This window comes from Ochlerotatus camptorhynchus, unplaced genomic scaffold (genome assembly GCF_037179485.1).
Source record: "Ochlerotatus camptorhynchus isolate MF236.1 unplaced genomic scaffold, CSIRO-AGI_Acam_v1.1 ptg000270l, whole genome shotgun sequence".
Lineage (NCBI taxonomy): Eukaryota > Metazoa > Arthropoda > Insecta > Diptera > Culicidae > Ochlerotatus > Ochlerotatus camptorhynchus.
Genome location: NW_027040759.1, coordinates 1,127,736 through 1,153,216, shown reverse-complemented (window position 1 = coordinate 1,153,216; position 25,481 = coordinate 1,127,736). Strand labels below are relative to the sequence as shown.

At 42.7% G+C, this 25,481-nt stretch overlaps 3 protein-coding genes across 4 annotated transcripts; 2 read left to right on the top strand and 1 right to left on the bottom strand.

Moving 5' to 3' along the window:
• Nucleotides 1-343: 343 nt before the first annotated feature.
• Dsor1 (mitogen-activated protein kinase kinase 1) lies at nt 344-8,418 on the bottom strand. The gene is made up of 4 exons (XM_065227368.1): nt 8,157-8,418; nt 7,311-8,093; nt 1,321-1,653; nt 344-1,251 (listed from the first exon to the last, which is right to left on the bottom strand). Exons 2-4 carry the CDS (start codon nt 8,076-8,078, stop codon nt 1,138-1,140), a joined length of 1,215 nt encoding a protein of 404 aa, XP_065083440.1. The 5' UTR covers nt 8,079-8,093; nt 8,157-8,418; the 3' UTR covers nt 344-1,137.
• Nucleotides 1,823-3,158, top strand: LOC135705602 (uncharacterized). The gene is made up of 2 exons (XM_065227373.1): nt 1,823-1,905; nt 1,964-3,158. Exons 1-2 carry the CDS (start codon nt 1,880-1,882, stop codon nt 2,937-2,939), a joined length of 1,002 nt encoding a protein of 333 aa, XP_065083445.1. The 5' UTR covers nt 1,823-1,879; the 3' UTR covers nt 2,940-3,158.
• A 7,757-nt stretch (nt 8,419-16,175) lies between the features above and the next one.
• Nucleotides 16,176-22,222, top strand: Caf1-180 (Chromatin assembly factor 1, p180 subunit). 2 transcript variants are annotated; one of them, XM_065227367.1, is made up of 6 exons: nt 16,193-16,210; nt 16,289-16,607; nt 16,684-18,799; nt 20,161-20,327; nt 20,389-21,293; nt 21,354-22,222. In XM_065227367.1, exons 2-6 carry the CDS (start codon nt 16,524-16,526, stop codon nt 21,820-21,822), a joined length of 3,741 nt encoding a protein of 1,246 aa, XP_065083439.1. In that variant the 5' UTR covers nt 16,193-16,210; nt 16,289-16,523; the 3' UTR covers nt 21,823-22,222. The 2 variants fall into 2 exon arrangements, with proteins under 2 accessions (XP_065083438.1, XP_065083439.1); XM_065227366.1 differs by having other exon boundaries at nt 16,176-16,607.
• The last annotated feature ends 3,259 nt before the right edge of the window (nt 22,223-25,481 follow it).

Below are 25,481 nucleotides of genomic sequence, written 5' to 3'. Positions count from 1 at the left end.
CGCAATAAAAGTTGAGTAAAGATTAAATTTGTATTTCGGTCCGTTTTTAAGTTTTCTTTTGATTCGAATTGCCTGTGTTTCTTGTCGGTCCATTCCAAGGTTAGAGTGATGTTAGTATAGACCCGTTGAGAGGCAGGCAGTTGTTGTTAGTTCATGCGACACTGTTGCTGCAACCTGGTCAGAGGTGTTACCCACCAAGAATCTTAAAAGGACTTCACAATATTTGTACATGAATAACATATTATTCTTCCTGAACCACCGTCAAACCCACTATCCATAGGCAGCGGACATCTTGACAGGACTTTCTTTCATGCAGTAAAACAAAAACGTGTTCTGCTTTCAGTTCGAATTTAAAAGACTTTAATACATTTGCGTTGCACGAACATTTGAATCATGCCTATTTTGTTAGCAGTGTTGCCAGCGACGCCTGCAATCACTTGTATTCAATACAGTGCAGAATAGTAGAAGGATGCATTTGCTTTTCTTTTTTTTCCTTTCTCAATAGGTGTAGGTAATTGTATAATAATCTCCTGTCATGCAATGCATTCATTTAATCTTTCGTACTAAAGGTTCATACCTAGCATAAGAGTAGGGGGAATGCATTTCTTTCCGTGCTGACTTTATCTATCTCTTGCTCTCGATTGCACGTACACGAATATAGGTTTAGTATTTAGAGATGCTTAATAATATACTCTAATGACATTTATCGGTAAGTGTATCGTATGTTTTCGTGTTTTGAATGACACTCTATATTATTTTTTTTCATTTGCATTTCGAAGAAAAAATACATCGCCAGTAAGACACATAAGAGAAAAAAAAACCACACAGGCATTCGATATAGATTTTGAAGCAACATAAAACGGCTACTACACTGTACAAAAGTAATAAAACTTAAAACTATTCGTAAACAAAACTAAACGGGAAACCATTCTCGAACCGATTTGCGTTGCAAACCCACTTTAAAAACGTTTGCTACTGCTGGCGGAAATGGGGCGATGCTGGGTTGTTCCTATGGAACTATTCTCAAACCTAGCCTACGCTATGCGCTCAAATTTACGTCGAGAATAAAGACCTTTACAAAGCATTTATGTTTTTGCTGAGTGCTGAGTTATGTTCAGTTAATCAAATATTTGCACCTTAGTTCGGCGATGCGTTCCGCTTCGGCGTGGAAGGAAGCAGATCCATCGTTTTGCACACCCAGCCGGCAATGTCCACGTCCTCCTGTTCGATATTCTTAATCCAGTCGTGATTCTGTTTGAATTGAAAAGATAATATGAATCAATGTCAACTCTCGTTCGTAAGGATGGGGAGATAGCTTACGATCAACGTTTTCAGATCGGCCCGCTCCTCGGGATTCTTCTTCAAGCACTTGTCGACAAAGTCCTTGAAGCGATCGGTGAAGGAGTTGTGTTCCAGCTTCGGAGGCGGTTCGTTGACGATGTAGTCGAGCAGCTCGAAGATGGCCATCGGTTTCGGTTCGATGATGTTCTGGCCGGGCGAGCTGTCGTCTCCCTTTTCCTGGAAGATGTAGTCCAACATTTTGGCATCCGGTGGCGGGATCGGGTACATTCCGATGGCCATTTCGACCAACGACAGTCCGAGGGACCAGATGTCCGACTGAACCGAGTAGTGAGTTCCTTGCAGGCGTTCCGGCTGGAATGGGAAATAAGGTTATCACGTTATCACTTTCTATGAACTTGATGCTTTCGCAGTAAAGAGATTATACATATTCGTATGATCACAACGTCACCATTGGCATCTGTTTCGCTCCTGACAAACTATACTCTACAGCAGCGTAATCTCACTTGTTCTTATCACCCGAGCGAGCGAACATCATTTTACTCATTCGAACGCAAGCAGCGAGACGGGAAACACCAAAATGCTGATGGTACAGACGCTGATTTGGTAAGTCCTAATTCTCAATTCAATTTTAACCAACGAATCATCCCAATTCTCCAACTAGGTTATCGGTTCTACTAGCGGCCACATCCGCCACGCAGTACGAATGCCTCCCATATCCCGAAAAGAGCACGTGCATAATCGATTTTATATTCTACCTCGGTGGTGAACCGATCGCTTTCCCCACTGGATACGATCACTATCGGATCACGTCCCGTTCCGAGAAACAGATCACTTCCAACGTTACCATCTTCGACGAAGCCCTTTACGAAGCGATGCATCGACCGTCGCGCATCGAAATGGCCAACACCAACATGCAAAGTCTAACTCTGCCGATGGAATTACAGCTGGGAAATTTTGCCGCAAACAAATTATCCTCAGTGACAACTGAAGCCGGACGAAACTATCAAATCAGTTATCTAGATTTGGAAAGTAACAACTTGAAGGACATCGCGTTCATCAACAGGCTGGTGAACTTGGAAGTACTGCATCTGGACCTCAATCAAATTTCGACCATCCCAGGCTCTGCGGTCGCCCCGTTGACTAAACTTAAGTATCTCTATCTTCAATTTAATCCTTTCACATCGATCCCCTGGACTGACCTCCCGCGAACCCTAATCCATCTGGATTGTTACTACTGCCATGTGGAATTCGCCGAGTTCACCAATGTCAGTTTACCGTCGTTGGAATATTTAGGCCTGCAACACAACGCTTTTACTACGATCAACGTAACGGCCTTGCTCCGAGTCGCTCCGCGCCTGAAGGAAGCGCACTTGCAGAACAACGTAATGACTGAGCATGAAAGAGACCGAATAAACGCCAAACTAACGTCGAACAACATTAGCTTCGTCTATTCTTCGCCTTTGTTTACAAACTATTGCTACTACGATGATTATGAATTCAAAGACGGAACGTGCGTCCGACGACAATTGGCTTCGATGGGGACTGGTATGACCATACTGTTGTCGGGGGTGGTCATCGGAATGGCAGCGACGTTTGTTTACATTGTGGTGTTAACATTTAGGCACATGAACCGATAACCGATGCGGGATAATCAGAATAGCCGATTTGTGTCAGTCATAGTGCTTATCAATGGAAGTGGAGTTTTGTTTTTCTATGCGAGGTTTCAATTGTTGGCCGCTCGGTGTTGATTGGTTTTATAGGAAAACATTTACCATGCGATTATCAATAGAATAGTGATTGTTTGTTGAATTAGATGTGATTTTGATTGCATTTCGAACGAAATGTGTGATTGTTTGGGCAATAACACGAATATAGTTCGCATTAAATCGTTTAAAGTTTAACCAATTCGTAACAATTCATTGTGTATCTTCGTTCCCGCATTTAACGGTTGATTTGAATATTATCAGTTCCGCAAACTACTCGCCGCATCGCTGGCATCGGATCAATCTGACGTTTCTGTACATTCTATAGAACTTTTATGCAATATTGTTTGCGAGTTAGCGAGCAAGTTTGTTTCCACGAGAAGCCCAAGAGATGTCGTTACTTAGGTCCTATGTGTTGAGATACTAAGTTTCCAAGAAAAACTTTTTTAAAGAGTTACGTCTGCTTGTCTGTTGTTTAACCACAGAAAACATATTTCGAACTCTCTTTCCTCGAATCAGGTCAACGTCCAGGAGGTAAGTCACTCTGCCACATGGTGCTAACCAAGGTGACTACATATAGGTGTTCTAATGTGTCAAATTCATGATTCAGCCATGTTGGATTTTTGTATGGGACAGCGACCGAGTTTGTTTACAATTTGATCTAAAACCGCACTGCTATCCTAACTGCTGCACTCTTTGGTGTATTCCAAATGATTGTTGTCCTTCGCATGAAGTTGCTCCAAAACGTCGATGTGTTTGTCGGCTATGAAACTGATGAAGGTTCCATTCGACTCCTCTTTGCTTGTTGTGTTTCTGATGAACGTCGCTATCGAGTTTTGATAGTATACGCTTCTAATTACTTCCCTTTTTTGCTAGTCACTCGATTCTGGTTTGCACTGGTATGCTCCCTGTTTCTGACAGCATTACATGGACTGGCGTTGACTTTAGGTAATTCATTGCTACTCGTATATAAGAATTCTGCATTGTTAGTTTCTGCTGCACTACCGTACACTGTGGCTCCGTATTCAAGTCTGCTTCTAATTAGGGCGTTTCCAACCTTGATGATAGTTTCTGGATGAGAATGACTATTTTTCCATCTTGATCAATGGAAGTTTTTTAGCAGCCTGTTCCCGTACGTGTTCTATGTGTTTCCGGTGTCTTAGTTCTCGGTCGAGAAAATAACCAAGATACTTATGCACATTGGTTTGTTCTATGCTGGTGTTTTTAATTTTGATGCGGATATGCTCTGTATCCTTTCGGGTGAAGGGCATAACGGCACATTTACTTGGGTTTATGGTCAGATTCAGGTCCTCCAGTTTATCGGTGAGTCTTCCAAGGGTCCTATTCATTTTTTCCGCAGTCAGTTCCAGAGATTGGCCGAACACTACCACCGCAAAGTCATCCGCGAACTGAACCAGAACACATCCTTCTTCGGCTGAGTCGTGCAGGTTGACGGTGTGTAAGTTAAAGAGGACCGGTGATAAAGGACACTCTTGCGGTAGTCCCTCTCTGACCGTCTTCACTTTCCTCGGTATGGGGTAATAATCTTCTTTCGCTGAGATAGCAATGTAGCCACGATACAATTTTCGCTGGAATCTTCTGTTTCATGGTAATTTGTAGTAGTTTGTTGGTATTGACGCAATCAAATGCTCGCGATACATCCAGAAAAGTTACTTGACCTTGATTTTTGGCATCCGTTATAGAGTTGACCAGGAAATTTATGCACGTACTGTTTTTTTCGGAAACCAAAGGAGTTAGCTGGGATTGTGTTGTTGATTTCCGTTATTGCCATTATCCTATCCTTAATAACCGAGTTTATAAGCTTAATGATAACATCCATCAGAGCGATTGACCTTTTTGAATTCGGTAGTGATGGGTCATATCCTGGTTTTGGAATCGGTTTTATTATTGCAGTTCTCCATCTCTCTGGGATGTTTTCGGTAACGAAAACCCTATTTAGCATTTCGAATATTCTGATTTGTATTCCTATGTCCAATTTGTTTAGGATAGAATATGAAATCTTGTCTTAACCTGGCGCGGAATATGTTCTTTGGGTCTTCAGTGCTTTTGCTAACTCTTGAGGGCCTTTTCGTATCCTTCCAGTTTTTTCGTGGTTTGGCCTAGCGTGGAAGCTACCACATTCAACCTGTTTCCGAAGAACATTTCCATGAAGTCCTCCCCTTCTTGTTGCGTCATAGTCATCTTTTTCCTGCTGGTTCCTGAGAGTGTTGTATAGATCCCTTTAACGATGTTCCAAAGGTGTTTGGTCGGTGTATTCTAGTCTATTTTTTTTAAATTGCCCTTCTTCTTTGTAGTTCGATGAAATTTGTTTTAGTTTTATTTTTGGTGTAGTGCCTTAAAGCTGCTCGTTTTTCGTCGTATAGTTGGGCAATTTGTGGGTTCCACCATTTCTTAAGATAGTTGCTTTTTTATCATTTACTACGTAGCTGGAGCTTTCAACCGCCTCCTCGAAGCTTGCGGGTCGTAGATGAATTGTGGTCTAATGGAGTTTATTAGATCGATGACTTTTTGCTGATTAACCTTCACGAATGTTCCTGTAGCGACTGGAATCTCACTTCCAATATGGATTCGTATTTTTAGGTGGATACTCCCAAATTCCTCTTGGACTATTTCCCACGAATTTTTTTTTCTGCGATTCCTGTCGACGCAGGTGTCAGATCAACCGCCGATTCTTTTTGTTCCGGGATGGGATGATTGTAGGCTGGCCATCATATAGCAGTACTGTCTTTGAATCTTCAATCGTCATCTAGTAGCCTTCCTCTCGTACACTCGGAAAAATTGGGACTCCACTTGCGAGCATGTGCGTTGAAATCTCCAGCTATTAGAACTTCATCGGTTGAAGTGTCTATCCACGAGAACAAAATTTTTAGTTCCTCTAAGACCTCATTGTTGTTTAGGGGTGCGTATATACCCTAATAAACAAATACCATATATGAATGATAACACAAATTGTTGAAATATTCCACGAATGGTTTGGATGATATCCCAAACACGTCGTTAAGCAAAATAACCATACAAATGTTATTAGGGTGTAATCGGGTCGAAGCCTCTTACTATTGTTATGGCTACTGCCTCCAATGCTTTGAATTCCGGAATGTCTACTTCCAGACAGTTCAAGTCTTCACTTATGAGTATGACAACCCCTCCGTACCCCTTTGTTCTCCTCCTAGAAATCATTTTTTAGCCCTTAATTTTGATCTCTTCTTTTTCCTTCAGCCATATTTCCTGCAGTAATGCTATGTGTATGTTGTTTGAAACCAGATAGGTGTATAATTCCTCTCTTGTGTCGCTTGGTCTAATGCTTTGAATATTGTGTTGTATAACATTTTGAACTTTATGATCCATTGTTGTGTGGTGTTTCTATTCTTCCTTCAGTGTTATTGTTAGGTATATCCTCTTTTATGATCTGGTTTATCCTGGAATACGTGTAAAGCAACCAGTGGCGTCGCCCTAACCTCAATCAACCTGTTCAACAACTCTCAAAACGTAAACAAACAAAAGAATATTGGTTTCAATGGATACAAATCAGTGAAACTAGAAGATGCCTATGCCTTTTGAAACTGATTTGAATGTAAACATGACCCTAAATAACGTTTTCAAAGTTGTTGAACAGGTAAAAAGTGAGGTTACGCGACGCCACATTATTTTGAGATTTTTTCTTTTAGAACCACGAGAAAAGTAGCCAACATTTGTGCGTTTCATAACAAAATAGAAATTAGTTGGTCAAGTTTTGTGAAATAGCTGGTAGAAAGTCACGCCAAAACTGCTGGACAAAGTGGTCAATAATAATAATAAATATTTCAAAAGGTCCTATCTGCATTGAACGGTTCCCTTCATCGACTTTCTCTTCCATTAATAACTCAACTTCAAAAGCATTCCCTGCTGTGTTCAACGTTCCAAGCACAATATAGGAACTGCTGCTATCAAACTGTGTGGCAAAATTAGCACCAAATGCATTTGCGTAGGCGTGGTTATCAAAAGAGAAAGTCGATTAAGAGAATCGATCAAAGCAGATAGGACCATTTGAAATGTTCATCGAGAACTGTCTCAAGCGTTGCTGAATTCACTTGACCATTAAATGTTTGCTAGCAACACAAATTTAACCATATTGCGAACTTAATAAAATATGATCGGTCGAGCTGGCTCACGGTAGTCGACATATTTTCCAACCGGCAAAATTCTATGACCCAACCGAGCCTCAAACCCGCCACCTTTTACAAACTAGCCTATCAATGCACCCAACAACCTCAAAACCCCCAACAACATATAACATCCCAAACTCACCGACATATAGCTCCGGGTGCCCACGAACGAGTTCGCCATCGAATCGATCAGCTGTCCCGATACGCCGAAATCACAGATCTTTATCTCCCCGCTGCTGTTCACCAGAATGTTGCTCGGCTTCACGTCCCGGTGCATGATGGCGTGCTTATCCCGCAGGTAGCTCAGTCCCTTCAGCACGGCACACGTGATCTTGGCCAGGATCGGTTCCGGAATGCGACCCGCCCGTTTCAGGATCAAATCCAACGAGCCCCCATCCATGTACTCCATGCAAATGCTAATTTCTCCGTCGCTGTAGAACGCCCCGTAGAAACCGACGATATGTGGAAAGTTGCAATCATGCAGCACCTTCAGCTCCCGGATGATTTGCTTCTTGATGGCCGGCTTCACCTCCAGGTGGATCAACTTTCGGGCCATGATCAACTGCGTCGGAATGTGTCGCACCTTCATCACCACTCCCCCGTTGCCGGAACCCAGCTCGCCCAGCTTTTCCAGGTCCTCATCGCTCAGCTCGCCGATCTTCTCCTTCTGGCTGAGGAATACCTTTATCCGCTTCCGGGCGTTCTCGTCGATTTCCAGCTCCTCCAGCGTTTCCGTCAGCGCATCGATACTGTTCTTGGCCTTTCCCAACAGGTTGTGCTTGCCGATGACATACTCCGTACCGGAGGGGGTCTTGAATGAAGGCGTTGGAGTCGTCTGCTGGCTGGCCGTGACATCCACCGAGCCCGGAGGCAACGTTAGATTAAGTTTGTTTTTCGTCATTTTACTCATTGGAACGCGGTGCAGCTGAAAACACACAAATTATTACTTGTTTTCTATGTCAAATTTGGCTAATAATTAGGTACCTACCTTCGCTTTTATCGGGGCAGGAGAGGGATGGTAAAAATCGATTGAAAACAAACAAACCTAATTTATGATTTCCTTTCGCTTGGCACTATTCGCTGAACTTGTTGATACACCTTTTTAACAAGGATTTCGCGCTCTCGGTAGATTTTCTGCCTAGAATTGCAAACTATTTGCTAGCTGATTCCGGTGTTCCGTCTGGGAATCGTAATCCTTTTTTTTTCGCTAGCTGATGATGCGCTGCTCTGTGTCTCTCCCGTCCCGATTAAATTTTGACTTGTTTTGACGTTTCTCCTTCGGAAAAGTGAACTTGGAAGAGGCAGTGCTGCCAGGTTAATGTATTTTTTTTTAATGTTTGCGAAACGTTTGTAACGCACACGGAGAAATTATTGCACATGTTCATGCTAAAGGAAAATCGTTGCTAAAATTAATAAAACCATTGGTAGCATTAAAAGTTTGCATTGGTTCTTTTTGATAGAAAGCGGTTGGTTTTCAAAACTTTCAAAATAATTGTACCTAAAAGCACGGCAGTCCGGTGTCTTTTCAATTAAAAACAAAGTTTTGGTTTGAAAATGTGATATAGTTAATACGATAAGTAACATTTTGAATAGGAAAAACAAAATTTTGAAATTAAAAACACGCATCTTTGCTGTAATAGGGGAAATGGCTCGAATGTTGGCCTATGGATCCAGGTATGGATCTAAGATTGGTCCCATCGCTAAAAATCTGCTATTTATCCATTTTATCTAGATGAACGCGTCATTGGGATGGTACTAATGGATATTTTTGGTCGCTATTGAAAATTTAGTCGATTGCTGAATTTATGTATGGGCCCAAATTAGGGGCATTTAGCCCAACATTACATCAATTTCCCCTATCATCTTTTTTCATTTTACATTCTAAATGATATATAATTTGAAGTTTACTATTTATCATTATTCATTTACTTTACAACTAATTAAGCGTTATGTTACGAAATTCGCGGAGAGACACAGATAGACATCCCGGTAAATGATTGTTGATACGAGGAACACACAATCCAGACACCGGCAAGGCAAGCTTGGTATTGTTTTCCATTTGTAGAAAGTAGCAACTGGTGACGGATTCTACGGGCAGCTGGTATTTGTCCTTCTCCCGATCAAAGCTGAATTTTCCATTTTCCGAGGCTTTTCGTTATTATGTAGTAGGGTTGATCCTTCTCCGACAGGAATTTTATAAGGTCGATACCGAAAACTGGCGTGATGTCGTCCTGGCAGATTTTATAATCTGATTTAAAAAAGAATCTGAAAATCCAATAACAATAACAATGAAAATAGTGTACTTACCATTTGGAATGCCAATTTCACATGGGTCTCTACGAGGGTCTCTAGCCGAGTCTCTAGCAGTGAATAATTTCGGAATATCTAACGAACAATAGCTCAGTTTCTGGTATCCCACAGAAGAACTATGACTCTTGTTGTAACTTCTGACCTGGATTTGATGTTCACAGCGGCCAGACTAGTGAAAAAGGTGGCATATAACATTCCAGTGCAGCCAGTAAAAACATCACTGAAGGGTATTTTTGACAGCTGAACAACAGCCGAAAGGAATTAAAAAAGACTAAACTTTAAAATACAATGCAACATCCTTTAAACAGCGCATTACTGCTGCCAGTGTGGAGGGATCATCACCCAGCATGTCACGTATGCTATTTGGAAGCTCGTGGAATTTCCGCAGGTTCTGATACTGAGGGCATACGCATAGAATGTGCTCGATTGAGGCTGGAGTTCAACAACCGACGCAAGTCCTGTGGAACGGCGTTCCACCGAAATTGGGTTCTTTAAGGGTATTGAGCTTGGTATTGAGGTAAATGCATATTCGTAATCTGCATTAAAAATTGAACCCAAACCCAAAATTTCATCAATTTTGGCACACTGGAACTATTTTAAATAAGTACGATTACATTGCAAAAATCACCTAATTAGCGCCCCTCGGTGTCACTTTGTATGGGAGCGAGCTGTCAGTTTGTCAGTTTAGTGTCAAACAGTGAAGTTATTATTTTGCTTTAAATCATGATTTAAAAATCGAGATGAAAGTGCGTGGGGTTGAAAAAAATATCGCTGTGCTCAGAAAACGAAGCTCTTTCAGATGATATATAAAAACCGATATATTTTTCAAAATTAAAGAACCCAATCCAGCTTTCCATGCTCGGTAATGGCGGCTTATTTGTATGAATAAATTTATCCTTCACTGTGATTTTCGACACTACCTGGAGGGCGTATGTTATTTCATTTTCTTCTGTTCCTGGGAGAGGGAAAGGGAGGGGTCAAAATCCGAACCTCCAGATAGCACAGTTAAGGATACATTTATTCATACAAGCAAGCCACCATTACCGAGCATGGAAAGCTGGATTTTGCGAGATTTTGGTGTGACCGGTCCTGTCCATTTACTTGTTGTCCCTTTAATCCGTCGGATGAAAAGGGAGCGGTTTTGGGCCCACTTCGCGTCCCAAGCTTCCAGTACTTTGCTCACAATCCAGCGCTTGACATCGTGTAATTGTACTTCGTTGGTATAGCGAGGGGCAGATGGTCCTGTCTCAGCCAGAAAGTCAGCTTCAGTTGCCTGGTATTCCGCAGTGCACCGGAACCCAGCAGAATACCGTGTTTGGTGGCGCGGACTTTATCGTCGCCTGTATCCAGGGATGAGTCAGGGCCTCGGATGTCAGGGCTTGTATGACGCTGTGCGAATCTGTGAGGACCAGGATCGGTCGGTCGGAGAGCGTTGAAGCAGCGATGAAGATGGCACCAGCTTCAGCAGAGAAGACAGAACATTGTGGAGGTAAGCTGCAGCTGGTTGGTCTCCGGCTTTGAATCTGTCCTTAATCAAGCTTTCGATTTTCGGCAATGGTGTTTGCCAGCATTTGTCTCCATGCCAGTAGACCCTAGCCCTCACCCTAGCCACGGGGGGGGGGGGAATCTTCGTTGGCAGCCGTGCAAAGGAGTCTGTTCCCCTCGCCGAGGAGGAAGATCCCTTGATTTCCGGATGTCTTCGAGATGAAAGCAGCGGCTTTGGTTGCGATAGCTGCGGTTATACGGAAGTGGAAACGCAGGATGCCTGCGTCGATGCATGCAGCGTCAGCGGGCGTGAATGGCAGCAGGCCAGAGACAATCAGGCGTAGGTGTTGTAGACTGGTGCTAACGTAGCTAAAAGCTTATCCGTTGCGATGCAGGTCATCTCCAACTCGTATAGAAGGCGACTGTCGATAATTGCACTCGCCACGTGAAAACGGATGTTCGATCTATTCTGTCGGGAAATGGTCCGGATGATGAGTCTCGGCTGCGGCAATTTTTTTTTTACTGCACTGAAATGCTGTTCCAAGTTGAGGAATCGGTTAACGAGAACTCCCAGTACTCGGACGGTCTTCTTCAACGGTATGGACTGGTCGTCGAGAAGGGCAGACATGGCACCTGATGCTTTTAGAGGTTGATAATTTAAAGCCTGGCACCGGTGGAGACTGCCGCTTGGGCTCTTATCCTTATACGTACTGGCGTGGGTCCGGTGGTGATGATGAGGACCCTAATAAAAAATAACCATAAACGAACGATAACCCAAATCATTGAACTATTCCACAAATGGTTTGGATGATACCCAGAACACGTCGTTAAGGAAATTAACCATACAATTTTTATTAGGGGATGTCGTCGGCGTAAACGAACACATATATGTTTTTCGGTAGTTGACGGAAGACTCCGTTTATCGCCACGAGGAATAGGGTATCGGCGATAACCGATCCTTGTGGGACATCTGTTTCCTCGGGGAAAAGGCGGGATTTGGTGTTGCCGACTGCGACTTGGAATGAGCGGTTGGACAAGAAGTTCTGGATGAAGTGAACGATGGGTCCATTTGTACATTTTCACGGCAGTAGAAACAAACAATAGCACAAGATTCCTGCATATAAAATCATACAAATAGTTTCAAATACTTACAGAAGATTTCAATCAAACGTGCATCGAGCTGATCCAAATTTTTTTTCCATTTTCATTGAATTTTTGTACACGTCTGATGAGCACACGCGAGAAAAAATGGCTGACTAGTTTTATACTCAGCTTAGAGAATCGAGTTTTCGGTTATCATTTCCGTCGCGAAGTTGAGCGCAAGTGGAACATTTGACGTTTAAGCGTATGACGTTTAACACGTTTTAGCGAATATTCGATTCAGTTTTCCGAGTTTCTTGGTTTTCACGTACCGAATTCGTAACTGTTGATACTTTACCGTACTTTTCGGCAAGCTCGCAAATGCTCATTACAGCTAGAATGCTATTTTTTGGATTTATGAAGCTATGAGATGTTTTAATGATAATTCTTTTTAACAACATGCAAGAAGAGGTGGCAAGGGGTAAGTCACTCTGCCACATTGTGTTAACACTCACAAAAACACACTTCAACACACGTCACATGATAAGCAAATTTTTAATCAATTCTGGAACCACTGCAAATACTGTTTACATTCGATTGTTCTTTTGTTGCTGAGAAAAAAACGAGCAAAAAACCGCCGTACCATCCTGCCGGGAAAGAAAAACATTCTGGATCTGGATTGAAATCCAAAGAAAGGGAAATCCGAAACCGGTTGGGATCCACGAAAACAGCAGCATCAGGAGGAACAGATGCTAAAAAGGTAAATGTTTCGCATGAAAATCAAGACAAACGCAACAGAACAGTGTCTCATTGTGTATCATAGGTTCTCACTAGCAGCACAGACAAACAGACATAACACATTGAATATTTCTCACTGTAAAACATCGTTGCTAAAACATTACCGCCATCTGTTGAGTACACTGTGGTGGGCACTATGCTGAACAGATGGCGGTAGTGTGTAAAGTCAAACGCAAGGGAATTGACTATGCGCGCCACAGGTGGCGGTACTACCAACTACGATACTTTCAAATTGTCCGTTAAATGCTTGTTCGATGAACAACTTTCGAGTGTTATGTCTGTTTGTCTGTGCTAGCAGCATCTCAATTACGACCCCACCAATTAATTGCAAATTGTACCCATTGCTTGGTCCTTGTTCCCGGGTGGCACGTGCCTATTCGTCTTCCTCCTGCAGCGGCAGGGCCTGTCTTACTCTGAAAGCCGGTGCACCGAGCTGCGGTCGTATTAGCTCCAAATAACCTCAGCCTTCCCGTCGGTTTTGCATTTTCATTAAACAAATAACAGCAAAGGAGTCGCAGAAGGCTGTCATTTTCAGCGTTATGTTATGGTTGAGGATATGGTTGCCAGAAAGTATATTTTTTTGGTTAAAGTTTTGACTGCTCGGTCATCACGATGAAACACCCAGAAACACCTTCCGATAGTCAAAAACACACATGAAACACAGTAAGCACAGACACAAGGTGGCAGAGTGATTTACCCCCTGCGTATCCCATTCTTGTCGAAATTCTAATACTACACAATGTTTGTTTTGATTCGCTATGAAAGTTTGACAGATTAAATTAGGGGTTCGTGGATTTTCCTATGTTCCGAGTTTGGGACCGAAGAGAGTACCAGAGCTGAGCCAAAAAGTTGAGCACGTTTCTTCGGGACCTTCTGGTCTTAGAGTTACCTCTATGATACAACTACTTAAAAGGGACAGCGGACTGGCGTTTACGACTTGGAGGAGAGACGGCTTGCAAGTTGGAAGTGATTTCCGACTCCGACTGGGCCGGTGATCCCAGGACCAGGAAGTCCATGAGCCGACAACAAGACTGTGTTATCCTCAGATATCCTCACGAAGCCACTTGGGGCGGTGAAACACAACCGCTTTGTTGAGATGATCGGACTGGTGACTGACCGAGGGCATTACGTTGAGGAGGAGTGTTAGGCGATACAACAGTGCACCCCTCTATCATACACCGTTTCTAGTGCGAGATCGCGCACTACTAAATGCTACCTTGTTTTCGATACTTTTGTACTTTATTAATGTCAACGATTCGCAACGACGCCGCGTGCTTTTTAATCGTCTCCAATTGTTTCGTGTTTTTATTGTTAATTTAGTCCTCCGAACGACGTGATTCCGCTTCGTTACCTGCCTCTGGTCTCACAAATTTAGCTTTCAGAGGGTCATAATAGCAATTAGCTGTAATGATGAGCAACGCGATGAGCGAGCAATCAGCGATCATAAAATCGCTAGTTGTGACCTTCTGAAAGCAAAATTGACTAATTTTATATGACATATACAAACTTTACCACCTCTTCTTGCTTCTTACAAATAAAAATTATCATTATAGTATCCCATAGTTTCATAATTACGAAAACTACCATTTTAGCTGTAATGAGCAGTTGCAAGCCTGCTTTTTGGTTCAATCTTTATTTCTATCGGTCAAATTTGTACTATTTTACCGAAATTCGGGTGTGATTCGGTAAATACGCTTGAAAATATGTTTTTGAACCATTTATTCGGTTTTTTATTGGTAACCGAGGTTCGGTGTTCGGTAGAAAATTTAACTAAGTTCGGTATTATTTTCTGTGTGTGGAACACTCGCTGATATCCTGGTTCATATAAATAAACCAATCGCTCTAAATATTTTCAAATTTGATGGGTTAGATTGGATTGGTTACTCATTAGAGAGTTTAAGAACAATAAACATCAAATCATACCAGGGGGTAAGTCACTCTGCCACCTTGTGTCTGTGCTTACTGTGTTTCATGTGTGTTTTTGAGTGTCGGAAGGTGTTTCTGGGTGTTTCATCGTGATGACCGAGCAGTCAAAACTTCAACCGAAAAAATATACTTTCTGGCAATCATATCCTCAACCATAACATAACGCTGAAAATGACAGCCTTCTGCGACTCCTTTGCTGTTATTTGTTTAATGAAAAAGCAAAACCGACGGGAAGGTTAAGGTTATTTGGAGCTAATACAACCGCAGCTCGGTGCACCGGCTTTCAAAGTGAGACAGGCCCTGCCGTTGCAGGAGGAAGACGAATAGGCACGTGCCACCCGGGAACAAGGACCAAGCAATGGGTACAATTTGCAATTAATTGGTGGGGTCGTAATTGAGATGCTGCTAGTGAGAACCTATGATACACAATGAGACACTGTTCTGTTGCGTTTGTCTTGATTTTCATGCGAAACATTTACCTTTTTAGCATCTGTTCCTCCTGATGCTGCTGTTTTCGTGGATCCCAACCGGTTTCGGATTTCCCTTTCTTTGGATTTCAATCCAGATCCAGAATGTTTTTCTTTCCCGGCGTTTTTTTGCTCGTTTTTTTTTCTCAACAACAACAAGAACAATCGAATGTAAACAGTATTTGCAGTGGTTCCAGAATTGATTAAAAATTTGCTTATCATGTGACGTGTGTTGAAGTGTGTTTTTGTGAGTGTTAACACAATGTGGCAGAGTGACTTACCCCTTGAATCATACTGTCAATTGACGAGTGCACGGATGGATTTGAGTTCACTCAGGCTCTGAACCATTTGGCGAATTATTTTAACTTTTGGTTAAAATTTGACAGATGGAAAGTTATCGATTAACCCTGCTACCCGAGCGTGGTTACTTCTGACAGACAAGAAGTTAAATTTTGACAATTGTGGCTCGAAAACCGGTCGATCGACAGCACGGGGATTTTCGAACATAGAAAATAACTTTCGAAATGTCACTTTTAACCACGAGTTAAATTTAACTCGGCAAATGGTTCACAGCCTCACTCGACAAAAAGTGACACAACAGCGGGGCCCTGTTTACTAAAAATGAACACATATGTGTTCATTTTTAGTAAACAGGGCCCCGCTGTTGTGTCACTTTTTGTCGAGTGAGTGAACTCAAATCCATCCGTGCACTCGTCAATAATCCCACACGCGCGTTCAAATTTCGTATTTCCTTCCGGATTCAGCGCACAACACCTCACATTCTTTAAATCACCGTGCTCGCAGATACCCGTAACGCACAGTAACGCTTCGCCGTGTTCATTTTGGTATCGCTGGAAAACGTGAGGTTCATCCGAGCGCCCCAGCGGGGTGTTTATTTTGAAATCCGCGCTCTTTTTCAAACGTCAAACGCGGTTTTCTTCAGCCAGTCCAGTGTCCGTGCGGAGAAAAATACACAGTTCGGCTAAATTTACTGGAAATTACCAGAAAATAAGGTGACTCATTGAACTAATTAGTGTTCTCGGTTGTTCGTCAGGGTTTCGTCGGACAATCGGTGGTCGGAACGGACGTTTGTAGTCGAAATCAGCGCGGTGGGTTGGTGGGCGATTGTGATTGACGGGTTGTCCCCATCGGTAGCGCTACATCTTCCGTGTCCAGAGAGTGATTGATGCGAGCCACTTGAAAAGAAGTGCAAAGAGGAAGGAAGGAAAATTCATAACAAGTACGGAAAGCAAGAGTAAGAAGCGGATTTTTCGCTTGCAAAGGTTAGAATGGATACGGTAGTCAAAGGCGATGGTAAGGTTTCGCCTTCCGCCGCCGGGAAGAAGCTGAAACAGACGAGGCTTCCGTTTCAGGTAAGTTTTTTTTTTGTTAATTGATTAATGGTTGGTTTAATATCGTTTATGTTTTGATTGTTTTTTTCACGGGTAGATTTTAACCGGATCACCAGCGACGTCGCCAGTAGCAGCGAAGACGACTCCAACCCGCAAGCGAAAACCCTCGATCGAAGCGGACAGCAACAGGGCTACGAAAATTGGACGCACTTCGGAAGCGAAGGAAAATGTCAAGTATTCTGCTGCTCCCATTGTGGTGTTGGACGAAGAGGCTAGTTCTGATACGACTACAGCAACGGATTCATCGGTGGCTTTAGTTGTTGAGGACGATTTGCCGCAAACTTCAACGAACGAAGACGGGGAAAGTAGTGGCGAATCGGCTAGCAAGGAAAAGGATGATACAATCAAGATAAGGTTTCCGATTGGGAAGAAGAAGGGCAGGAAGAGCAGTGCTGGAGAGGCAGGATCAGCAAAGAAAAATGTTTCGAAAGAGAAAAAGAAGCATAAGAGAGAGGGCAAAAAGAGCAAAGTTGAGCAAACGGCGGCAGCGGAAGAATCAATAGTACTCGACGACAGTGATTTGTCCGATGCGGAAAAGCAAGACGAAAAGGAGGAGGTGAAAGTTGTAGAACTGCCCGTTAATAAGGAGAAAGAAGCGGAAGCCACAGCTGATAAGGACGAAGACGTGCCTTCCGATCAAGCTGCTAAAAAGGACCCAACAGTCGAGAATGTTAACAAAGCGGAAACGACTGACGAAACTTCTTCGAAACCAGTCACTGCCACTGCCGAAGAGACAAATGAACCTGAGTTGGCCATTGAGCTCGATTCAGCTGTGGACCAAGCGAATGACGTCAAGAAGAAAGGAAAGGATGAAACCGTTACTCCTCGTCGAACTCGTCTTCCTAGAGCAGCTTCGCAAAAAACCAGCGAACCTGAGCCGAAAACAGATCAGGTAACTCCTAAACGAGGCCAATCGGCGAAGAAATCGGTTGATGAAAAGAAATTGGATTCTACCACCCCCAAGGCACAGAAGAAAGCTAAAGGGGAATCGGAAGTTGGAGAGAAGAAAGACTCGGCAGAGCTAAAGCAGAAGCCTGCCGGTGGCGCATTGGATAAGCTGTTCGCCAAGATTCAAACAGAAAGTAAGACGAAATCTATCAACGAAACGGAGACGACCGAACTTCAGAAGACTCCGGAGAAAAAGTCGCCCAAAGCGAAAGCAAATTCCACGGAGGCAATGGAGGTCGATCAGCAGGAAGAAGCGGCCACCAGCAAACCCAACATTAGCGCTATCAGTGTCAGCATCTGTCTGGACGATTCTACAGACCGTGCAGGTGATGCGGACGACGAGGAAAATGCCTACATGCTGTGCACTCCGAACTCGAAGGAACGCTCCCTGTTGGTAGATGATAAGCAGGAGAAGAAACTGACACCGAAGCAGATTGCTCGGCGAAAGGAAGCCGAGCAGAGGCAAGCCGCTAAGCAGCAAGAGTTTGAGGAAAGGAAAAAGAAGAAGGAAGAGGAAAAAGAAGCCAAGCAGCGTGAGAAGGAAGAACAGGAGCGCCTGAGGAAGAAGGAGAGGGATGAAAAGGAAGAACAGAGGCGCAAGGAACGGGAGGAGAAGGAAGAGCAAAAACGCAAGGAACGGGATGAAAAGGAAGACCAAAAGCGCAAGGAGAAGGAAGAGAAAGAGGAACAGAAGCGTAAGGAACGAGAGGAAAAGGAACGCAAACGGTTAGCGGAGGTAGAGGCGAGGAACGAAGAAAAGCGCAAGAAGGACGAGCAGAAGGAGGAGGAACGGAAGAAGAAAGAGGAGGAGAAGGAGGCGGAAGAGAAGCGCAAACAGAAGACGGCTCAGGCGTTTCAGAGTTTCTTCGTGAAGAAACCGGCGTCCAAGGACATGAAACAGTCGGACGATGAGAACTCGATGGATCGTCAGTCGGTGGGTGAGGGAGAAGTACCGCCGCGGTTGGCCTTTATGCCGTTCTGTGTGAAGGGCGATATGCGGCTGGCACCGATCTGCCGCGTTCTGCTGGAAGGGGACCGGAAGAAACGGTTGGAGGATGTGCTGGCGGGGAAGGAGGATTCGGGCAGCAAGCGAGGGCGGGATGGCTTGTACTTGCAACAGCTGAAGCACAAAAACTACCTGGTCGGGCGGAGCGACAGGACGGCACAGGATGATGAGGCGGACGAGGACGATGTGATGATTGTCGGTAGGTGTTCAAAGCTTTTGTTTTCTTAGATAATGACTTGGTGATTTCCCTGGAGGTCATTCGATCTTCTTGAATTTCGTACAGCTGATCGTCGAAATTCCCTTTATGTTTCCGATGACTGATTGCACTTGCATCTGAATGCCTCCCTACCATTTTCGCGAAATGTTCCGCCGAGCTTTCCCTTCGATTCACTGCTCTTCGATTGGTGCCACATACATCTTCTTTTGATGTGAATTTCCAACGAACTCTAAAGCTTCTTCTTAGATTTAACGTTTTATAAAGCTCCTCTAATAGATCCGCTGAACGGTGGGTCAAATTCAATTCATCGGCTCCGGAAGGCTAACGCGATTGAGCATTACAAATAATCGAACCAGATAAAAACAATCCTTTCATTTTCATGATCTTTCTGAAGTTTTCGAGTTCTTGAGATGTTGCGAATTTCCTGAGGAATAGCTGCACGGCCAATGAGATTAACTCAAATTTGAGTTTAGTTTAGTCGTAAATCGCAAATAGTGTCAGCGATGAGTAAATTTGCCTCATGTATTCCAGGTTTGTCCAGGAAAAACTTCCCGAATATGAGAAAAGTAAAGATTGGATTCACTTGTTCTATTGGTACTACTTCTAGACTGTGTAAAATTTTCGTCAAATTTCCTCATTTTCCGGCAGATTTTTTTAGGTTCTCCACAGGAAACATGAGGCAAATTTACTAATCGCTAAGTTCCTGCACTTTTTGCAGTTATGAGTAAACAGAACTCAAATTTAGGTTGATCTCATTGACCGTGTGGAGTGTTACCTTCAACATCATCTTCAAAGATCTTGGAGCTCGCGGTTTTCCCGTTCTTCCAATGTTTCCATAAAAATTCCCCAATCTTTTGTAATTTCTGATGCCCTCAACATTCTCTTGAAGTTGCCTCAACTTCTTCTAAGTTCCAGAATTCTCCATTGAAGTTCTGTCAATCGAGTTCTCCGAAGTACTTCACGGATTTCCCTTGATTGCCCAAAAACTTTTCTTCGAAATGCTACCAACTTGTTACCATTAGGATTATTCCAACATCGCCAAGAAATCTTGCGAACCTCTTTGAGTAATCAAGAGGATCTTCTAGATCAAGACCAACAATTGAAATGGCCTTAACTCCATTTTGTAAACAAACCTTGTAAGGCCATTTTCTCGCGAACCGAAACCTTCACCACAATCGGCTAGAGGAGAATTTCCCCTACCTGTTCATTCTGTTGGCGGACTTCGGTTCGCGAGAGGGTTGTTTACAAAATGGAGTTGAGGCCATTTCAATTGTTGGTCTTGAGATGATAAACCCAGTCTTATTAGAGTATCTAATTCGACCCCTCCTCGCCTCCATTTTCAGACGACAACGTTTGCCACCAGATCGAAGTGGATCCATCGGCGGCGCCTTCCCGCCGGTACCGGGCCAAGTTCTTCCTGTTCGAGGAAAATCGCCGTCCACCGTACCGCGGAACGTGGCGGAAGCGCAGCAACCAGATCAAACCTCGCCGGCCATTCGTCCAAGATACGGTAAGTCGAACAATTTCACCCATCAATTCCAGCGTCAACTTTACCGAATCCTGCTTTCCAGAAATTCTTCGACTACGAAGTGGACTCGGACGACGAATGGGAAGAGGAGGAACCGGGAGAATCGCTCCACGGCAGCGACGACGAGAAGGACGTCGATCCGGAAGAGGACTACGAAGTGGACAACGACTTTTTCGTGCCCCATGGACATCTGAGCGACGAAGAAATGCAAGCCGAGGACGACGTCATGGACGACAACAGCCCGGAAACCCAGAAAGCCAAGCTGAAAATTATGCAGCAGGAATTTGCCGCCGAAATGAAGAAGAAGACGGAAAAGATCAAACCCCGCCTGATCGGGTGTCTGTGGGAGAATGGACCCGGAGAGGGACCGGAATGTTCGGCGGTCATTTGGGAGATTCTGAAGGCTCGGGCCATGTTGTTCGATCCGGAGGAACCGATTTCGTTTACGGTGCAGAAGAGCGAACCCGAGTCGAACCATACGTCGCCGTTGAAGGAGAAGGAACCGATCGAGCGGAAGCCCAAGCAGATCAAGCTGGTGGACGAAGGAGTCAAGGAACTGATCACGCTCATCCACGGTTGCGCTCTGAATCGCAAGTTCCTGATCAAAGAGTTTCTGGCGTACTGGGGCAAGCGGAGGGACGAAGGCGAAATCAACGTGCCGCAGTACGCTCCGGACAGCATCAGAACGAAAATACTGGAAGTGGCCAGCTGGAGGCCCTGTCCGGATGAGGGCCCGATGCAGAACAAGATGTGCTGGTACGTCAACAAGGAAGCACTGGTCAAGTACGCGTTGATGGATTTGAAAGTTCCAACCGGGTGGGAGTTTATCCTGAAGCCGATCACCAAGAGCAAAAAGGAGAAGAAGCAAAAGAAGGACGGCGAAGAGGATGGCGACAAGAAAGCAGAACAGAAGAAGGAATCCCCCAAGGAGAAGGAGAAGAATGAAAGGTGAGCATTTAATTCGTTCAAAATAACCATAAATAATAACAAACCGACCCCCATTTCCAGACTGCAATCGACGCCCAGTTCCGCCACAAAGCCAAAACCACCGGGCACCGCTACCTCCCGCATCACCAAGTTTACGAAAAAACTCTCCGAGGACGACAAACGGAAACAGTTTGCGAAAGAGAAGAAAGCCAATGCCAGCCCTGCTCCCTCACCCAGCAGCAGCAGCAAAAGCAGGAAATCGCAAAAGGCTGCCCCTGCTGCCGCTGCATCTCCCAGCAGTGCGGATGCTAAACCGGTGGCGGCAAAGAAGCGCGTACAGCTGCTAATGTCCGTTCCGCGAGGGCAGAACATCAACCAGACTACCAAGAATAATCTTATCAGTCAGTTTTTGGCCAAGACAGGTGGCAGCACCAGTAGTCAAAGTAGCAGCGATAAGTCCAATGACCCAGAAGCGATGGAGGTTGATCCTCCGGCCGTCGTAAATGGGGGGGATGAGGACGATAAGACCGTCATTGTGTTGGACGATTAGGGCTTAGATTTACCGTCATTATGTCGGTGTTTAAAGTGTATCTGTCGTTGCAAATATATTGTTCTTTGTAATTTATTACACGCTATTTTTGATCAATAATATATAGCAGATAATTTTTAAGATTTTTATCATTAACCCTGTCCCCCTCATACGCACATAGTTGATAGGCACAGTTATTTCCCCTAACCGCATCTACTGTTACTCAGTTACTTTAGATTAGTTTTTTTTTACCTACCAAGTTGAAACCCCAACTGTTGCACAGAACAATAACAATAAGTACATTTGGAGTAATCATCTACCGTACAAAATCGGTTTGCTGTTGCTGGGTTGTCACCGTGCGCGTATCAGGTAGAAAGGCAAAATATCAAACCAACGAGAGTTGAATAAACTGAGTGTGCGAGGAAAAAAACACATATTTTTAAACGCATTTGAAACGCTTCTTTTATTTATCGTTCTGAACCGAACTGACACAATTATTGTGATTCGGTGCGGTTGATGCTCCCGCGTTCTCTGTGAATGTAGATCGTGTTGCTTGAGAATCTATTGGCTGATCGATGTTGATGATTTATTTCACTTCCCTATGTCGGCGTCTCTAGTAGGCTTGGTTGTAGACAGGGATGTGGAGTCGGATCTAAATCGACACCGACTGCTTTGATTTGATAAAAAAAATCGACTCCAGCTCCTTTTCAAACAAAATCCAATTAACCACTTTATTCGAGCACTTAAAATGACGTTTACTACAACTCGAACTTTGAAATAAAACATTATTTTGAGATTTATTCTTCTAGAACCTCGAGCAAAGTAGCCAACATTTGTGTGTTTCATAAAAAAATAGAAATTAATTGGTCCAGTTTTGTGAAATCGCTGGTGGTCAAATTATAATTTACATACCTAGGGGAAATGGATGTAACGTCGGCCTAATTAGGGCCCATACATAAATTCAGCAATCGACTAAATTTTCAATAGTGACCAAAAATATCCATTAGCACCGTCCCAATGCCGCGTTCATGTAGATAACATTGAAAAATAGCAGATTTTTAGCGGTGGGCCCAATCTTAGATCCATAGGCCATCCATTTTCCCTAAATGATTTCAGTTTGGTGAGTGAAAAGGCATTGTTCCAATAATTTATAATAATTTATCCAGAGTTTTATGTGCTGCATTTAAGCATGAGTATTGCCCTGGAAGCTTTGCGATATATTGAATGATTTTTAGTATGCCTAGTAAGGTTTAGGAATGCTTCAAAAGCCAGGCCTGTAGTGAAGTTGTCACGGTGTGGTATCTACTAGTTGCCGAGTGCAGCTCCACTAAAACCCTTTCCTTACTCTCTCCTCTGCCTGAATCCCCCCGGGATCACGGTGAAGCGACAACTTCGGGGAGTTGTACTCATGTACTTGTCATACCCTCAGCACTAGCTGCCGTTGCTAGATCGCTACTCCTCTTCTTCTTCTTCTTCTTCTTCTTCTGTGTGAGCTGTGTGAGTTTGACAACTCAAAAAGGAGGGCTGAGTGACGAAGACTATATTGCCCTATGCATCTTTTTATGTCGCATGGACAGCTTTTGGGCAGTCGACTGCTTTACGTTTTGTGCATTTCACATTTATGAATATCAAATTTATAAATCTAATTTACATTCTTTTAAGAACATCACTACCTCTTTGAATGTATCAATGTCCTTTGATTGGAATAGTTCAAGCAAAGTTTTAAATTTACACTCGAATGGATATTTTGATCTGATGTGTCCAAATCTACAACATAACAAAATAACATGCTCTGCCGTTTCGGGTTCTTGGCAAATTTCGCAATCCGGGTCATCCACGAGTTTCATTTTGGCGAGCCAATACTTTGAATAGTCATGGCCTGACAGCAACCTATTCAACAGTCTCACTTCAGTATTACTCAAACTTCTATCATAAAACCAAGGAATTTTCTCAAATTGATTCTGAAATCCGAAAAATTTGAGACCCTTGCCTTGAATTTCTGCATAATCACGATACCACAGGTTTACATTTTCCAATAGTTTGTTCTTTAAAATCAGAAAAGCATCTTTGATAAATAGTACGTTGGACATGACCACCGGTCCGTTAATAGCGTGTTTTGCTAGTGCATCTGCAATTTCATTGCCATTAATATTTACATGGCTAGGAATCCACTGAATGGTAACCGACCAACGTGAAGCCTTACGGATCATCTCATTTAAAAATTTATTGTTTTGAGAACTATTAGATGCCGCATTTAAAATTTGGCATGATGATCTAGAGTCAGTGTAAATAACTGCATTTTCTATTTGATTGTCACAAATATTATTTAAGGCTATATCAATTGCAATGACTTCCGCTGTCGTTATGCACGTTTCATTTTCTAAACGAATTGATTGTCTTGATCTGAGATAATCGTTAAAAATACCTATTCCACATACATTACCACATTTTGATGCGTCCGTAAAAATTCGAGGTCTAAATTTATATTTACCATTCATTAGACACAATACTGCTTGTTTTAGCTGAATTGGATTTGTATTAGATTTTTTGCTTACTAAACATTTTATATCACTTTCAATTTTTAAATTAATTGGTTTCTCAAGCAACTTTTCTAGCGGCGATATATTGTCAATTACAAGCTTATATTTAAAATATATACTTTCTAAGTATGACCACTTGTCCTGAGAAATTGTATTCAAGTCTGTAGATTTAAGTTGTTCAGAAACAATATTATTTGTGAAAAAGTAACGACCAATTTCTTTTGCTGTACAATACTGATGTCTTAATTCAACTGGTTCTTGTCCCGCTATTGCCATAAGTGTATTTAAAGGAGTTGAACGTGTGCAGCCTGTAACTTTCCTCAACGCAATATTATTAACTGTTTGTAAAATTTGTTTGTTCGTTTTTTTAGAATTATTATAAATTGAAGAACCATACTCAACTGCACTTCTAATAAGAGATTGATAAACATTTATTAAAGTTTGAGGATGACTACCAGTTTTTATACCACTAATTACCTTAATCATATTCAATCTATCAGAAATTTTACTTTTTATTTGTTTTATATGAGCTCCAAAACTAAGAAATTTATCTAAAGTTATTCCTAAATACATATGATGATTAACTGTTTCTATTAATTGGTTGTTAAGTTTCACGTTAAGAATATTGTTGCTATTTTGGAAAATGATTGCTTTTGTTTTCTCATGATTTATTGTAAATTTTAACTTTCCCATTTCTATACTCAAATTATTCATAAATGACTGTGCTTTGTGATTCAAATGCTCCAAATTTTTAGCTTTGATAATTACACCAAAGTCGTCAGCAAATTGGACTAAAACTACATCTCCATTTGACAGTTCATGCAATTGTGCAGTATAAATGTTAAACAGAGTTGGCGACATTACATCACCCTGGGGAAGACCGTTCGAAACAAATCTTTCAATCACGCGATTTTCAGTTTTAAATATTATTTTCCTATTTTTAAGAAAATTTGTTATCCAATTAACTATCTCAAAAGGAGTTGAATATTTTAAAAGAATTTGTTCCAGAATATCTGTATTAATTTTGTTGAAAGCGTTCGATAGATCTAAAAAAATTATTGCTGTCAAAAATCCATCTCTTTTATTATGTAATACTGAATTGATTACAAAATTTAAACAAGCTATTGTAGAATTATGTTT